The sequence below is a fragment of the Osmerus eperlanus genome, chromosome 26, assembly GCF_963692335.1.
Source record: "Osmerus eperlanus chromosome 26, fOsmEpe2.1, whole genome shotgun sequence".
NCBI classification, from domain to species: domain Eukaryota; kingdom Metazoa; phylum Chordata; class Actinopteri; order Osmeriformes; family Osmeridae; genus Osmerus; species Osmerus eperlanus.
Genome location: NC_085043.1, coordinates 5,325,776 through 5,343,954, shown reverse-complemented (window position 1 = coordinate 5,343,954; position 18,179 = coordinate 5,325,776). Strand labels below are relative to the sequence as shown.

At 50.1% G+C, this 18,179-nt stretch overlaps 2 protein-coding genes across 4 annotated transcripts in view; both read left to right on the top strand.

Moving 5' to 3' along the window:
* The first annotated feature begins 256 nt into the window (after window positions 1–256).
* Window positions 257–3,718, top strand: LOC134012864 (NAD-dependent protein deacylase sirtuin-5, mitochondrial-like). Of its 3 annotated transcripts, none has more exons than XM_062452519.1 (9): window positions 257–417; window positions 1,047–1,162; window positions 1,357–1,490; window positions 1,606–1,831; window positions 2,015–2,102; window positions 2,713–2,766; window positions 2,877–3,000; window positions 3,373–3,488; window positions 3,611–3,684. In XM_062452519.1, the coding sequence occupies exons 2-9, from the start codon at window positions 1,063–1,065 to the stop codon at window positions 3,681–3,683; spliced, it is 915 nt and encodes a 304-aa protein (XP_062308503.1). In that variant the 5' UTR covers window positions 257–417; window positions 1,047–1,062; the 3' UTR covers window position 3,684. The 3 variants fall into 3 exon arrangements, with proteins under 3 accessions (XP_062308503.1, XP_062308502.1, XP_062308501.1); XM_062452518.1 differs by having other exon boundaries at window positions 257–488; XM_062452517.1 differs by having other exon boundaries at window positions 261–474; window positions 3,611–3,718.
* An 8,826-nt stretch (window positions 3,719–12,544) lies between these two features.
* The window catches only part of LOC134012685 (adenylate cyclase type 1-like), a 10,330-nt gene continuing 4,695 nt past the window's right edge, over window positions 12,545–18,179 (top strand). Inside the window, exons 1-2 of the mRNA XM_062452225.1 lie at window positions 12,545–13,429; window positions 14,722–14,871. Of these exons, the coding sequence (XP_062308209.1) occupies window positions 12,815–13,429; window positions 14,722–14,871 (765 nt within the window). The 5' untranslated portion in view covers window positions 12,545–12,814. The remainder of the gene's footprint in view (window positions 13,430–14,721; window positions 14,872–18,179) is intronic.

Here is an 18,179-nt window from a genome sequence, read left to right as displayed (position 1 = left end):
GATGTAACTACAGGCTTGCTTCCACATGTTGGCCGCTGTCTAGAGCTAAGGTCTACATACTTTGACTTGGCAAGCAGGTCAACTACATTAAGCTTAACATTAGGCCTACATGAACAACATTTGAGGAACTGCATGAACTACCGACTTACTAAATGAAAACCAAAATTAAAAGATCTAGCTCTAAATCTATATCTTACCGACTGTAGGTTCAAAATATTACCCAACCACTCCATCTGGTGGCCAACACGATTAATTTAGCTATTATTTAGCATGTTGCCCTTTGCAGCGCACTCATTTGGTTGGCTAGTTCCTTCATACTACGGTACTAGCGATATAAATAATCATTGACAGGTAGTAACACAAAGTAGTAACACAAGGTGAACGTCAAGTTCGACTACTCTTTTGACTGACCCAACGGTTTGGAATCTTTCAACATACCCCCCTCTACTTTTTAGTGGTTTCTGTTTCCACGGGGTACGGACGGCACAGTAAGGCTTTTCAGCATTTGGCTAGGAACTCATAAAGTTAATCACCTACCAAACATAAATATCTAGATTCTGATGATCTACGTGCAATAGTGTAGCTACTGCTTAATGTTGCAAGCTTGTTATTTGAGTTAGGTGCGATAGAACGGACTGCTCCAAGTTAGATAGAAAGCTAAAGACTAGCAGCTGGCATTGGTTTAACCAATTTATGGTCTAAGCTAGTAGTATTAGCTAACACTGCTATCCGTAGCCAGACAATACATTCACATGTTTTTGGTGCGCATATTAAATGTATGCGTTCGCATTTTAATGTACTATGCGCAAGCGTTTATTAATCATTATCCCCCGTGTCAGGCGAGCAATTCGCGTTCAGCTGTTCAATGACAATGTAGGCTATGGTTGGCTAGAAAGCTATATAGCTATTATCTGTAAAGAAGCGTTATTTGGGAGCAATTATCTGTAAAGAAGCGTTATTTGGGAGCATCTTAGACAATTTTATAGTGTATTCAGTGTCTCACCACGGATTAAAAATCGTTATTTTTTGCCCTTTCTCTCATCCAGCCCTGAGTTAACCTTAATGATTGTTCGCCAGTTCACCTGCAGGGGCATAACGTCACACCTGCTATTTGCCCGTCTCAGAGCACCCAGTCCACAAGATATGGCTCGGCCCAGCTCAGGTACGCACACACACACACACACACACACACACACACACACACACACACACACACACACACACACACACACACACACACACACACACACACACAAACACACACACACTCAAACATTCAGTCAAGAAACATTTTGTTCTGTAGTGTGATCCAACAGGCATTTTTTGATTAATCGGTGTTGGTGTATGTGCTTACAGATCTGGCAGCCTTTAGAGAGATCTTCTCCAAAGCCAAGCATGTAGCTATCCTGACAGGCGCAGGGGTCAGTGCTGAGAGTGGCGTCCCTACATTCAGAGGAGATGGAGGCTACTGGCGAAAATGGCAAGCACAGGTAGATAAACACACAAATACACACCCGTTATTGTTTTCTCCCTTCGCTAGCTGGATCTCTCCTCAAACGTTTCTCGCGTGCTTCCATCTCTTTCCCCTCACCCTCTGTTGGACAGGACCTGGCCACTCCTGAGGCCTTCTCTCGGAACCCGTCCAGAGTCTGGGAGTTCTATCACTACCGACGAGAAGTGATGCTCACGAAGAGCCCCAACCCGGCCCACTTGGCCATCGCCGAATGCCAGGCCCGTCTCAGCGGGCAGGGTCGGAAAGTCACCATCATCACCCAGAACATCGACGAGCTTCACCGCCGCGCCGGTTCCAACCACGTCCTAGAGATCCACGGTAACTAGACCTCATACTTAGAACTTTTTTTGTTCTTTTCTTTTATAGTTCTTTTTTTCCCTGTTTTGTGGGTTTAGGTGGGTTTATTATATAGTATATTATATAGTTTGTCCTTGCTAGTTGTCGATACGTCTGTATTTTTTGGTCACGCCATGCCTGTTTATGTCCTCTGGCCCTCTGCAGGCAGCCTGTTTCGAACCCGCTGTATGAGCTGTGGCCATGAAGGAGCCAATCACAAGAGCCCAATCTGTGCTGCCCTAGAGGGCAAAGGGTGAGGGGTCACACTCAGGGGTTTGAACATAATTTGTCTTGTATTTTGCAGTGCCCCTGTGAGAGCAAGCATGGAACCCCTTGTGGCCCCCTAAATGTAGAGTCTGTATAGTTACAAACATGGTATTTTGCCTGCAAAGCAGTGAAGTAAACGATATGACCAATAAATAACAAAAGCTATCACAATGTTTTTTGATTTTCGAAACCGTTTGTCCGGTAAAGTCAGTAAATATCATCAGCAAAGCCGCCAAACAGGAATTTGGGTCGTATCTCAGAAAATCTTTGATGGATTCACACCAAACTTGCTACATGTAATCAGAACCTTGTTTTGAGGATGTTTTGCAGTCATTAAATCTGCTTGGCCTCCTCATTGCTGCTTGCAGCTATATTTACGATTCTCATGTTTATTGTATGCACCTTCATGCCACAGAAAATTCCTTGTTTGTGTAAACTTACTTGGCGAATTAAGCTGATCATTTCTTCGGTCCTGTAACTGGCCCCTCTAATAGCACAATACCCCCCCCCCTCCCCCCCGGTATGTTAGTGAACAATAACTATTTTAATACCATGATGTTTTGTGCCATGGCTTCATTTGGTGTTTCTCCCTTTAGTGCTCCTGACCCGGAAACCAGTGACGCTCAAATTCCTGTGAATGATCTTCCCAGGTGGGACATGTTTAGTATCTTTCAGACACATCGTCGGTACTGTTGTTGGCAGGAGAGATACCAGTGTGTGTGTGTGTGTGTCTGTGTTTACGGGCGTGTGTGGAAAACAGGTGCGAGCAGGAGGGCTGTCGTGGTCTTCTCAGGCCAGCGGTGGTTTGGTTTGGAGAGACGCTGGATTCGGACATCCTGACGCAGGTGGAGGAGGAGCTTGAGCGCTGTGAACTCTGCCTGGTGGTGAGTGTGCAGTGAGGAGTGTTCATCTCTGTCTCCCCCCCCCCCCTCCTCCTTATCTCTCTGTGTCCCTCTCTCTCTCTTCCCCTTCTCTTTATCTCTCTCTGTCCCTCTCTCTCTTTCCCCTCTCGTCATCTCCCTCTCTCTGCCCCTCTCTCTCTCTGCCCCTCTCTCTCTCATCCCCCTCTCTTTATCTCTCTCCGTCCCTCTCTCTTTCCCTCTCTCTTTCCCTCCCTCTTTCCCTCCCTCTTTCCCTCCCTCTTTCCCTCCCTCTTTCCCTCCCTCCCTCCCTCCCTCCCTCCCTCCCTCCCTCCTTCCCTCCCTCCCTCCCTCCCTCCCTGATACGCGGCATGCGGTGCCATCTGTGTCCTGCAGGTGGGCACCTCCTCCATCGTGTATCCAGCCGCCATGTTTGCCCCCCAGGTGGCGCACAGGGGGGTTCCCGTGGCCGAGTTCAACATGGAGAACACCCCGGCCACCATGCGCTTCAAGTGAGACCCGCACATCCTCATTACGCACTCATGTTGTTCCGCCCCGGGCGAATACACGCACTCGAATGCGTACGCAACGTGCAGTAATGGGTGTGTGTGTTTTTTTGGGGGTTGGGTTGCAGGTTCCACTTCCACGGCCCCTGTGGGACCACCCTGCCTCCGGCACTGGAGCGACACGAGACGGAGCTTATCTGAGGGAGGGAGGGAGGGAGGGAGGGAGGGGGAGGGAGGGAGGTAGGTTGGGGGAGGGAGGGAGGGAGTAAGAGAGAGAGAGAGGGAGGTGGTTAGTGAGCAAGTGAGAAAGGTAGGGAGGGAGGGAAGGACGGAGAGAGAGAGACTTCCCTCCCAACAGAAGCACCGTGTGTCTCCCCACACAGCGCACCTTCCCACAGACCAGACTTTGTTCTGATGCTCTTCCTTCGATGGGATGGACCGTTGTGAATGCATGCTCTAGCCAAACACATTTGTCAGTAGAACACTCCCCTTAGAGTGGTGCACTTCAAAATAGATCCCAATCAATTGTGCATCATTTACAAGGCCAATGAACTAGTTACAAGAAGAGCCCCGGGTCCTAATCAGCACAATTCCAGCACCATTTGCACGTGACTCAGCTGGATGTGTTACGAGTTTGAGGAGCAGGTGTTCTTTCCTGGCAGTAGGGGGCAGTGCTTAGCTGTCTTCTCCGTCTCCAGACTTGATTTCAATCTTGACGCCAGAGGACGGTGTTGTCTTGGAGGGTTAGAAGGCACTGTGGGTTTGCATGGTGCGCTCTCGTTTTGGGCCCCGCGGGTTAAGACTAGGATTTGTCCCACACGCCACCTACCTGCCACCCCCAAAACCGATACGTCATGGTTGACTTTGTACACGAACAAGTGAACCAATGGCCACTTGGCGAAACACCTGGAATATTTTGCCGACGATCATCCAATAATCAACCGCGTTGCCGCGCAAAGAATTGCGTTGCTGCGCGTGAGCGCGGGCAAAATGGCGGACGGTCGGGCGAACAGCCCGTTTCGTCCGCCAAAATAAAACTTGTGTTCTGAGAAACGCCTTTGAGTCTTTTTCCACCCCCCTACCACCCACCCACCCACCCCCCACCCACCCACCCCCCCTACGATGCGCACTTGATTGCAGTCCGGCTTCCGAATGTGTGAGTACAGTCTTGCCAAAGTGAGGCTGCGCGTGTGGGTGGAGAGGCTGTGTGTGTTAGTCAGCTAAAGCCTCTGTCAGGGGCGACGCACCGCTCCGGGAGAAGATAGGATCGCGTTTGACGCTTACACCCGGCCCCCCCCCTCCTCTCCAGACTCTCTCTCGCGCGCAGGCGCACACACACTGTGTTCCCAGGCTCATTCTCGTAGCTGATGGCTGCACCCCTCGACATTGCCCAGCCTATCCCTGTAATGCTCACCCGCAGGTGTTCGAGCCCCGCAGTCGAATGAGGTTAATGACGTTGAGATCGGCTAATTTAGATGTGCTTACTAACCGGAAGGAGCCTCAATCGCCATCCTCCCCCCCCCCCCCGATCTTTCCTCCCCTCCTCTGACTCCCTCCATCCACACGATCTCTCCCTTATTATCCCTCCCGCTTCGACGGGTCTTTCCTTGCATGTGTCGGCGTGCGAGTGCGTATCTGTCTGAGGGAGCCGGCGTGCCTCCCCACCGCCCCCGCCTCCATCACCTGCTCATTAGAGAGAGGATGATGGGCCGACGGGCTCCCATGACTCTGCTCCAAAAATAACAGAGCCCATTTCCCGCCTGTTAAGCGGCGATTTCACACCAATCTGAGTTGCGCTGCCTGGGCCTGTCATTGAGAGAGAGAGAGAGAGAGGGTAGAGAGCAATGGGTGACAGTGATCAGGGTCATTTTCTGCATGGCAGCTTTCCTCTGTGAGTTCCTGCTGATATACCGGTGTTTGTGTGTGTGTGTGTGTGTGTTTGTGTGTGTGTGTGTGTGTGTGTGTGTGCGCTTCGCTCCTGAGTGCTGACGTGTAGGCGGTAGGCATCTATGAGAGTGCCATGTGTGAGAGGGAAAGCATGAGAGATAAACGTTACAGGAAAGTGCTGTGTGTATCTGATCAGATTGTCCGCATTTTTAAATCCAATTCCCACCTGGCCTTCCTCTCTAGGAACACTCAGCCTTTGACCTGTCAATCAGCAAATGTACATGCAATGTAAGCAAGCTGACAGGCAGTCAGTAATAAACCCCTGTGTGGTGGCAGCTTAAATTAGATCGCCCTAACTTGGCCTTAAATGGGAGACTGGTACTAGGTCTGGCAGAAGTAGGCCTACCCCATTTAAGAAAAGAAGTACCACAAACTCAGTTTATATCCAAAGACAAGGTTTGCCTTAAGTAGCTGTAAATAGCAGTCAATGTCATCGAGTCACGTCAAATTTGAGGGCCACCCCCCCCTCCTCCCCAAACCAGGAAGTCCCACTCCCTCGGATTTTACGACTGTCGTGTCCATAAGTGACCTTATGAATGACAGAGAGTTTTGTGCGCATTATAGCTGGTTTACTGGAAAGGGCCCGTCCGTTTTATTGTGCGCAAACATTTCAAAATATTTCGACAATATTTGTTGACAATTATCACCTCGACTCCCATGTTTGGCTTGCTGTTTCTTCGTGGTGGCGCGCTGTCATAAAGGACATATATATTCGGAATGAAAGTAGCTGTTCCCAAAGGTACAACCAGAATGTTTGACATTTGTAAGATTTGAACGGTTTTGCCTTCCAGTCCCCCTATTTCACTGTTATAATAACATTATTTTTACTTTTTCCGATTCTGTTGATGTTCGAACCAGCAACCCCCGACGGTCTGTCGTTATACACCAGACCGACCCAGAAGCTTCCCCTTTCTGCTCCCAATTAGAGAATCGTTCGACTTCTTGGAATTGTAGAACGTCATATTTTATTCATCGAGATGGCAAAGTCTGAAAGTGAATTGCCTTGCAGTCGTGATTCCACTGACACCTCTCCTCGCGGCCCTTACCTTCTCGCAGAACTCCAGGATACCTGCAATTCTCACTTTTATCGATTTATAATTCAGACCTAGGCTAGGAGAGGAGTGGAAGAGACAGCGGCTCAGGATTTTATTGCACTCGGGGAGAAATGCCAGGACCAGCTGTGTGAATACTGTATCTGTGTGTTATCTTCATGTTGTTCTATAATCACATTTCACGTGTTTTGGATGCCGCGTTCAGGTACGGTCTGATGACGGCATGACGGGTATGATTTGGTTGTCGCCTATTTGTGACATGGCATCCGATATTTGGAGCATATTTTGAGAGTGTGTGTTGTGGGCAGCCCGCTGTAGGGTTGTTGTTTAACAAGCTTAGCAGGCTCAGGTGTTGACTAATCTACAGCTAATGAGGCTTTTAAGTGCCATGTCTATCCATGCGCGGGCATGTACACAAGCGCGCACACTTTGTGTCTTTGAACCCCACTGTCCTTTGCATATTGCACTGTTGAAAAACGATACCTCAAGATCAGCTCTGCTTCACTCGTTAATGTTTCTCCTGTTCCTCATAGAGGGGCTACTGCTTTCTCCAACGCAATATCAGGGATGCGTATATCATCATATGAATATTAATGTGTGTCTGGGTGTGTGCTTGTGTATGTGTGTATAGGCCCTATGTGTGTGTGTGTGTGTGTGGGGGGGGGGGGGTGAGATAAGTTTGTGTGCATGTGTGTACATATATGTGTGTGTGGGGTGAGAGAGGTTTGTGTGTGTGCGTGTGTGTGTGTCAGGGCTTAACTAAATTAAGATGACTCGAGTTGGTACTTTGCCCAATCGTCCCAGATTGGGCTTTTGGAGTGAAAATCCTCCAGGGAAGCACTAATCCCTGACTGTCAAGAGCAATTTTTATTCCGTAAGCAAAGCTCTCCCTTTCTATCTCTCCCTCTCTCTCTCGCTCGCTTTATCACTCTATTTATAGCCCTCTTAAGCTTGTCTGCGTGCCACTGTTTACATCGAGAGCCCCAAGACCACCCCATCCACTCTCCCTACCCCCAACAAATGAATTAACAGCAGGAAATCTCTATTGACCGCGATGGTCAGATAAAAGAGGGGTATAGAGACGGGACAGATAAGAGACGCGAAGGACGAGGAAGGTACAAGTAAAGACGAGAGGGGAGGAGGTAGAGCGAGATTTGAAGTGACAGGTCAACCTCAATGAGTATTCCAGGCAGGCAGGCAGGCATGCTGTGTGTGTGTTGTTTGGAGATGGTTAGACAGAGACAAGGGGAGCGAGGGAGGCTGTGCGTTGTGTTCTGAGCGGAGCGGAGGGATGAGGAGTAGGAGGAGAGGTCCAGGCATTCGAGAGGAATGGAGATGATATAGTCCCCCTGGTTTGGTTGAACCCCCAAAAAACCTAGCTTCCTCTGCTACGAGCTACGTGGGATGTCAGCTAGGCCCCGTGGCCTGATGATTAGCATTAGCATAATTGGCTAAATGTTAGCTTGCTGCCCCTAATCATCAGGGAAGCAGACCGCACGCAGGCACAGCCATGGTCGGAGAACCAGCTCCACTAACACGGCTAACACAATAATGCCTGCTTCGGGTACCTCTTTAGGGAAGTAAACAACATCCCCCTCTTAATGTGGGCTTCGGTATTCTGAGTGGCTCGTACGTGAGGAGGTGTGGCAAACCGGTTTATGCAACAGGGTGGCGTAGCATAGCTACCCCGCCCCCCCCCCCCCCCCCGTGTACAGTCCGCTTGGATGCTGCACACCTCCACCTCCCTCTCCTTCGGTGAGTCAGTAACCCAATCAGACTTGTCGCCTGTGTGCCTGTGTTTGCCCCACTGTGGCTGCGTGGGTGAGTGTTTAGGCTGGGTATCTCCAGGCAGAGATTTAGGAGAGAGGCTACACGGGTAGCAAATGGAGAGAGCCAAAAGCACGGCAGTGATAAAAGAGCCATGGATGTTTCACCTTCATGCAGTGTTCCATTGGAATCCAGTAGAGCTTCTATTGGTCCCATTCGGCCCCTGTTCATTGGCTCTCGCACAGCCAGCAGAGAGCTGTGATCTGCTTACATTGATTGAGATCAATAATTCATACCACCACTTTAATATTTCATGTAGGCAACTGTCTGGTGTAAGTGCCTGTGTCATACACACACACGCCCACACTCACATTTGCACACGAGCGTGTGCACCCAAACAAACCCTACAGACACACACTTGCCCTGCACACAGACACCCTCCGCACACACATCTATGTGTTTAGTAATAGATGCCTCGTAGTGTGTGGGGTAAGTGGCGCTGTCACACTGGTGCTGATGAATATTTGATGCGGAAGGCTATGAGTGAAGTCCAGCCCAGGGTCATCATCTTGTGTATCTCCGTGAGGTCTCTGTGTAGACGGTGCACTGTGGGCTGAGCACCTGCTGCTCTCAGTCAAACACACACACACACACACAACGAGGTGCTGCGAGTCCTTTTCCATCATTTCTTGCTATGGTCATAGGGCCTTTTCAACACTTTCCATCATACCTACAATCTAGCCAGGGTCAGCTGGCCTGTAGTTGTAACACACTCTTTAAAGAAGCGTGTGCATCAGACACGGCGGGCACCGAGAGGAGGCCGACGGATAAATCTATGTCCTGGTCCTTAGGCGACATCTTGGGCCATTCCACCAGGATTCCCCGCTAATCCGGCTTTCAGCGGCCGGCGGGTCTAGTGCAGGTCCTTACATGCCTCTATCCAGTGGGACAGAGTGAAGTCATTACCGCCATAGCGTCCTCCGGGGGATCATCGTCGTTCTCCGTGGACGGAGGACATATTGTTAGAGCGGGTGGCTGCCAGGTCGGCAGCACGAGAACAGTGAGAAGGACTTTGTTTTCCCGTTCAAAGCCTCGCGCTCCCTCCCTCGCCCTTCCCCTTGTGGCGTCTTTGCAGTGCGAAACACTGGTTAGCCGCTAACTAGCGCGTTTAATCTTTTATCACCGGCCTCTCCTCGGATGGGCTGTGTGTGTTAGCGAGGAGGCTGCTGGGTTTGTCTTTGCGGCCTGACTCGCGGAGGGGAAGCCTCGTCATTCATGTGTATTCCTCCAAGGCTCCTATTCATGTGTAATCGTATTAATTTTTCAATCGAGTTCATGTATAATTCTCTCACAGGCACTATAAAGGAAATACATCCAAAACATGAACAATCTGGCAGCCTCATATTCGAAGACATAACATACAGATTCTAGCTGTGTGTGTGTGCGTGTGTGCGTGCGTGCGTTAAACAATAGTTTCACTGGAAATGTTTTTCTGCTCTCTCCGACGTCTCCCTTGCAGTGAGATGAGAGGGCTGACACACAGAATTAAAAATATCTCTCAACAACACTCCCACACACACAGCTACCCAAGAGACCACACACACACAGTCACTCAGCCTTCGCTATCTGCTCTGCTGAATGGTGCGCACACACACATTCAAACACACACACACATGCATACTGTACACACACAGTTGACTGCTATACAACTTAAACAGACATCAAAGCAACAATGCTGATTTCTCCGTGGAGGACCATTTCACATCAAAGGAGGCTTTAAGGTTTTCATGTTGGATAAGGGGGGGGGGGGGGGGGTCTGACCAGACATTACAGTGCTAATGTACACACAAGGCATACAACATATCAGAGGATATAATATACTAATTACTTAGGCACCCATGAGTGATTACTCACACAACGCGAGTTGAATAGCTTGGGCGCAGCCTAGATTCAACCAATGGAACGCTATACGTGGGGATTTGTTCCATCTTCAAGGGGTTTGTGTTTGATGCAGTTTGACCTGCCGCGTATGAAACATGACTATTATCACTTAGTCATGCGCTCTTTGGTTTCGTTCAGCGGCTTACTCACAAGCCGCTGGATGTGTTATTGAGTGTCGGAGTGAATGGGAGCGTACTGTTTTATTTATGAATGCAAAACACTTCCCAGCCTCAGTCAGGGTTCGATTCAGTCCACTCGGTTCAAGCCCCAGCCTCAGTCAGGGTTCGATTCAGTCGACTCGATTCAAGCCCCAGCCTCAGTCAGGGTTGGATTCAGTCAACTCGGTTCAAGCCCCAGCCTCAGTCAGGGTTCGATTCAGTCGACTCGATTCAAGCCCCAGCCTCAGTCAGGGTTGGATTCAGTCGACTCGGTTCAAGGCCCAGCCTCAGTCAGGGTTCGATTCAGTCGACTCGGTTCTAGCCCCAGCCTCAATGACTCACGCCTGGCGTTGGCCTCATGCGGGTTCCTAGACAGGAAATGACTCGCCTTTGGTGACAGGAAGAGGGGCGGCAACTTCCGGATTACCGGGTCACCTGGGCCTGTCACTCCGAGGCCGGAGCCAGATTTCTGGTGACGTTTCCGGAAGGTAGCCCTCCCCTGTCCCATCTCTGCGCCCGGCTCTCGGGTGCTCCCTTTCTGCACCCATGCTAGTCTCTGCCCTGGAGCCTATGGGAAAGGGGGGGTGGGGTAGTGTCAACCAGAGCCTTTTCATCTCCCGGCTATTTAGCCAAATGTCACTGAGCACGGAGGGCTCACAGAACACGGTCGCCTCCCACTCGGCCCGTCGCCTCCGAGAGACTCGCCGAGAGACATGGTGGAGCCCCGACGCACCGTCCAAAAAGAAGAAGGACGGTTTGAACCTGCGGAGGAGGGGGGAGGAGGGGGGAGGAGGGGGGAGGGCGGGGGAGAGAGCGAGCGAACGAGGAGGGGTGTCAGGTCGGGGGGGGGGGAACACCTCGACACATTAGCCATCCGCCGTCAGACTCATCTTCCTCTGTTGCCATGGCGATGGGGGCTGTCAGGCCTTGGAAGGAAGGGGGCGGGGGGGGGGGTCCAAAAAACCTGAGGTGCCAGTCACATCAGGAAGAGGAGTTAGTCAGGAAGCTACAGTATAGAGCACGGCTACACTTCCAAATGTACAGTGTGTAAGGGTTGGACCACGTCTATGTGCACGTTTGGGATGTCCACGCAAAGGACATTTGCACTGATGCCCTAGAGGTTTTGTGTAGGCAGACTTGAACTATTGTGTTGGTGGGCTGTAGCAGGCTACATTTCGCTAGGTTGCTGAGATTAGCCAATATCTTGAGTGTGAGTGTTAGTGACAGTGGTAGCAACAAACTATTCTGTATTGGAGTGCGCAAGTATAATGTCAACATCTGGTCCATCAACCACAACAAATACTGAAGATTTGGCCCACACTGGTCTGTAGACTATTTTATCCAGAGCCTCCATTGAGTAATGTGAGTAGTTTTAAAAGGTCGATTCTTGGAGACATAAAAAAAACATATCTATTTCGACAGCAAGGGCAGCGCAGATCAACCAATAAAACGGAACAACACCTGCCTGTCTCTCTTATGGCACTTCGAGGGACGTTATAGCTCTGGCTTGGTCTACAGTTCCCCGCTGTCTTCAATCATTCAGAGTAGGTGATGAAAACCTAAGCTACCAGTTTTGATGAAGCTTACTTTATGTAGGCTTTATGTTTGCTTATTGCATATTGCTCTTGAAGTGTTTCCTCCAGTTTAAGTACTCCTGTGCCAAGCTATAGATAGACCGTGACACGGACAAGTGATGCAACCCATCCGTTCCTTTCTTTATTAAGAAATCACCTCTGCCGCGTACACCGCGCGGATGCAGGCTATTTTTAGCTGGTAAATTCAGCAGCCAGCAGACACAGGGAAATCACCGGGTTTGTTTTGCTGTCTATCTCTCTATATCACATTTTAACGGCATCAGGCGAATAGAACTATAACATAAGCGGTACCATTTATAATATTTACACAACTGTCTATGTGTAGCTGTGTGTCTGTTATGAGACATATTTGTATAAATACATGAGATTTATTTTTATATAAACGTGTCGGCGAAAGTAACACCGGGCTGTACCAAAACATCAAGTCTGGTAGCGTGCTAGTCTCGATTCCTTACGGAATGAGAGGGATACCCCTTCCCTCTGGTACCGTTACCTTTGTCTGGACCGAGCAAATAAGCCGCTTCAGGTGGTCTGTCTGCGGGGAGGGAGAGAGTGAGTGAGGAGATAGAGAGCAACATGCAGAGCAGGGAGGAAACGAGAGAGAGAGGGGGGGAGAGAGAGAGAGAGAGAGAAGCGCTCCCTCCTATCGCACATTGGTTGGGCTACTTTTCTGACGACAAGTCAACCTGTGGATGGCGCATGCAGCGTTAACATTTAAGTCGCGGGCTTACAGTCACAGCCACTGCACCCCTGCTCTTGTCTGCTACAAGTAGACTGTGACATCTAGGACGCATGAGCTGTGAGGAGTTCAGGTGCATTTTTGCGAAACACGAAGGACCGCAAAGTCTGGGGGCGCGCGCGGAACACGTTTTATGAATGGCCGGAACATGGAGGAAATTCCGTTTGAAAGAGTTAAGACTCGGCGGAAGAGAGGTCACTGTCTCGACGGTGGACCCCTGGGTGCCTTGGCATGCGAGGATGAGTTCGACACCAGGGAACTCGAAGCTCTATTCCAAAACTACAACCTGAAACTCGAGCAGACAGCCACGCTCAAAGCCCTCGCGGTGCTCATCGTGGCCGCGTCGTCGCTCGCGCTTGTGGAGCTGCTCTCCGGTCCGCGTCTCACCGTGTCCAAGGGCTCGCACCCGGTCCACTGCGTGGTGTTCCTGTCCTTATTCATCGTCACCAATGTCAAATACCTACAAGTGACGCAGCTCCAGCAGATAGCCAAGCTCGCGCTGCTTTTCAGCTTCACCTTTGCGCTCCTCTGTTGTCCGTTCCCTCTCGCGCTCGGCGCCACCGGCGTGGAGAGTCCCGCCGCCCCCGAGCAAGGTGTCTGGCAGCTCATGCTGGTCACCCTGGTGGCATACGTGCTGCTGCCGGTGCGGACCCTTCTCGCCGTGCTTTTCGGAGTGATGGTCGCCACATCACACTTTATCGTGACAGCGACATCAGTCACTGGCAGGAAACACAAGCTCTGGAGACCGGTAAGACATGCCTCCGTTGTAATCTTAAATGGCCCCCCAATTTTTGTTGACAAATTAAGGTGTTCTTTCATGTTACTGTCCCGGAATTGTAATATTTGCGTTTCACAGCGTTGAGCTACTATGGCGTAAACTGTATGTTTGACTTTAAGTTGGAACTTTGTGTTCCAAGTCATACCTTCAGACCGGTGGGAAACGACAGGCGCTGTCCACACGCCGGTGCTGAAATGAACGCTCCACTCTGTTGTCTGAATAAGATATTTACAGCAAAAACGAACACATCAACTTGGTAGAGCCCCTCGTCTACAATGGCAAATATTTCGGCCAGTTATTGATCAGTAACTGACGTTTGGTAAATGCTAGACTATTATCAACCCCCACTAATTGTAGGTCTATAGCCTGTTCAGGATAAATCACGAATCATGTGACACATCAGCGCCAAACATTGTCACGTTTGGAAGTGATTGTGCCAGCAAGTTTGGGCTAGCATCTAATTAGTAGTTTTTCGAGTGTCCCTTTAAAATGTCAAGTAGCAGAATTCACATTGCAATTATCACGACTAAGTGGATTGCTTTTAGCCAAAGGGTTCTTAAGGCAATTTATTTGAAGCATGTTGTGGCCTACCCAGGGAATAAAAAAAACGAGTTCAGAAAAATGGGTAGCTAGGCCACTAAAACTGTCCGTCTATTCTAGGTTGCTTTACAACCTTGTCTTCTGACATTCAGTTGATTAAAGCTGCGCTAGGTACGATTATAAAATCCATTCAAATATGAGAAACAGTGCCCCCAAGTCTTGTCTGGACTTCCGCACTTTCCTCCAACTGGAGTTTGACTGATAGTGGTTTCACGAAACAAACCAAGGAGTAAATGAAGGCAATTGCCTGGAACAAGAGTCCTGGAACATCATTGGCTGGAAAGAAGCACGCCACTCCAAAAAATGAGGATTTAACATTCTACTGGCACTGAACTGTCTGTATTGCAAAACAGCTCTCAGAAGGCCTCATTAACTTCCACAGCATGTTTACAGGGGGGCAGAACAGATCTTTTTTTCTCGTTTTGAAAGGAAAACAAGTACCTTATTGTACCTGCAACCTGTTCCTCCATGTAAAAGGCCGTGAAAGATGCGCTCGCACAAACATATGGAGAAGGCATGCTCGATGCACAACCACCTCTTCTCGTACCTTACCCCCACACACACACACAAACACACTTACACAGGCGCACGTGGGAACTCGCACTCGCCCGCACTCACTCGCACACAGGCCGTTGACATGTCTGCTCTTGTCTGTGTGGCAGCTGGTGGCGAACGCAGTGCTGTTCACCAGCGTCAACCTGTCCGGGGTGTTTGTGAGGGTTCTCACCGAGCGCGCCCAGAGGAAGGTCTTCCTACAGGCCCGCAACGGCATCGAGGAGCGGCTCAGACTGGAGGACGAGAACGAGAAACAGGTGAGATGTCAGTACAAACGCACACGGCGGAACCGGCATCCGTTGCGCCGCCACGCAAACCGCACATCCGCTCGTGTCACGGCGAGCTTAGGATGTCGACGCATCCGCCGGCGGTTCGATTGCCCGAGCCGTCGTCGACATTCGGATAGGCGTCAATTGTGTACATCTAGTGTGCAGGAAGAGTGGGGATCCTTCGTCTGAGCTTTAAAGGTTGCAGGTGCCAATGTACTATAACAAGCTGCCCACAGGCGCACAGTAACTATGACAGCCGCTATTTAAGGAAAGAACAATTACTGGAGCAGCATACACTCCACCCCCCCTCCACACATACCTCCACTCGCTGGAGATTTAACCAAGGAACAATCAGGCGACATTATCACAAACACCAACACTTTCCACCCCCCCCCCCTCCCCCCCACCCTTACCAGTGTCACCTTGCCCACATACGGCGGTTATTTAAGGGGGAAATAATGATCTCAAAACGCCCCAACCTCACCCAGTCTTCCTGGTTCCGTGCGACATCACAGGCCCCAACATACACACGCGTGGCACCCCTGGCACATTCGCGCACAGACTTGGCACCTGTGCTTTGGAGATTAGATGACCATGCGCTCTGTTCTCCCCGGCGGTAACGGCCTCTATTCTGACAGGTAATTACGCAGTCAGATTGCCTTCACGGTCTCCCTGCTACTTTAAAGGTCACAGTTTATCTGGGGTAGAAAAACAATCTTGCCCCCCCCCTTCCCCTACATCCCCCATTTATCCCAAACTCCCCCCCCCCCCCCCCCCCAACATATTGGGATCGCTGAGCAGATCAGGCGCACCCCTCGTCCACCGCCCCCGGTGCTGAACCTCAGCTTCTCTCCCATGTTCTTTTTCCACAACCAACTCGCCATCCTTCCCGAGTCCTTCACCACCCCCACTCCCCCCGCCCCCCTTTTTTTTTACACCCACCCCCCGGACTCGGTTGTGAAATTTTCCAATCACGTCCAGGTTAATTGCGCCTGCTTTCTCAGCGCCCCCCTCCCTCCCCCCCTCCCTCTCCCCCCCCCCCCCCCCCCCTTCGTCTCCCCTTTGTCTAGGTTTGAAAACGCCGGTTCTGTTCGCTGCCGTCCACCCTTGGACGTTTCGGGGCTTCGAGGCTGGTTGACAAGTTTGTGTCTTCCTGTAGGGCTACGCCGAGGCAGGGCAGAGACTGGGAATGAACAGGGGTATTGGTGGGAGCCATAAACTGTACCAGATGACTAAATACATAAGCAGAAGGGAGACTTGGCTGAGGAGGGCCCTGATGCACACTACATTACCCCTGAATGAGGATAATGGTTGGGCTGCAGGTGCCTTTTGTTTGTCCTGTTCCTAATTGCTTCTCGATGACTCTTCTTACCTTAGTGCCGGTAATTATGTCCTTCAGCTGATTGGTTTTCAAACCGATGGCACGCAGGTGGATGTGTGCAAATCTATGCGCGCACACACACACACTCAGACACACACACGCACCACCTAAACTGTGTGTGCATGTGTGTACGTACACCCGCACACCCACGCAGCCACACCCACACCACCAGTACCGTCGCTCCCATAACGCGCACTACGCGCTGTGCGTAGGGCACCAAGTCCTGAGGGGGCACCAAAAAAATTGCCAACTCTAAAATCATCATAGTACTAATAATGATAATGCCGATATTATATCAGTATATAAATAAGGAAATGTGCTGCTAATTTTATGGTTAGCCTATGCATACACGTCGAACTAGCTGACGTTATTGCTAATGTTAGCACACTCAATATGTTAGGTGCAAGCTAAATTGAGATTTTACTGTTAAACATTATCTATGCATTTTACAAGTAACTGACGCCAGCTAGCTGTTACTTTACTTTACATTCTATGATGCTTTTATATTCGATTTATCAAATCGTTTTTAAATGAGTAATAAAGGTGGAGAGCTCCTTGGCTGCATGCTTTCAGTTTTAAATGTTTATAATTTGGAAAACCAGGCTAAGAAACGTAAGGGTGGGCTGAAGCATTAAGAGACAAAAATACAACACCTTCACTAGACAAGGTTTTACCAATTGAAAAACGGCTGTTTATTTTACATGAAGCTCAAAAACTATTTGCGCTCAAATAAAGGCCAAAACTTTTAGCTCGCGCGTGTTGCGCGCTCGCATTACGTTGGGAACTCCGTAACTAGCATCACATCAAACACAGAATGTGGATGCATTGGCAGGGCAGCTGTGGTGGCGTATAAGGGGGCCGGTTCTGGTGGGCCGGTCTGGATCAAAGTCCAGGGCCTATTTTTACTCCCAGTCCGTCCCTGCCAAGCCCTGATCAACCACCCTCAACCAGCTGTTTAGGGACAGATACACAGCAGAGAACCACCACCTCTGAATAGGTGTTACATTGTGATGCTGCAATGTGATGCTTGTGTTAGGCTATTGGTATTGAGTTATATTGTTTGGTAATAAAAAGTTAAACTGGCAAAAACAATCAGGTTTTTTTAGGGGGGGGGGGGGGGGGGGGGGGGGGGGGCATCATAAGGAATTATGCTTAGGGCACCAAAATGGCTAAGCACACACACCCGCACGGCCCAGATCCACACACTCGTACGCCCACACACACCACAGAGCCCACACGCCCCTGACCACGGCTGCAATCCCAGCTCCACGGAGAGCCTTTGTGATAGCAGGGAGTTCGACAACTGCAGTGCAGTATACAGCCTTACAGTAAGGCACTGAGGCGTGTGAATGGCTCTATCATGTATGTCAGGCTGGGAGGGGTGCCTGACTACACCGGCACACCATGCCCTCCCACTCCTCGACAGCCAATCAGAGCAGCGTCACACGTTTACATTCTGTGGATTTTACCGGAACAGTACATTTGTGGCCATTTGGCGTGTTCCGGCGACTGTATAGGACTTGTTGTCGCGACGATGGGAACTGGCCCAATCGGAGAGACAATTTGAGAGACCGAGGTGGAGAAATTAATTGTAGGATCTCTACAGCAGCCCAACTTCTGCAGTTTGTTTTACAGATGAAAGGATTTTCGGGGGAAATTCAAAAAACTCCAACAGAACATCACTCGAGTGAGTGTATATTTTCAAAGTCTTGCTCGGGAATGCAACTGCATGTTCTAGAATCATCTTTCCCAGCGGGTTAAGTGGAATGGTGTTGTTTAGCTCGCTTGCTAAGGTCAATACTGGCGTCATTTGTTCTGGCCACAGAGGAACTGGAGCGTGTTGGCTTTGTGTTGGCACCCTCCAGAACTGGAGCGTGTTGGCATTAATGCCAGGGCAGGGCAACCCTAACCTCCC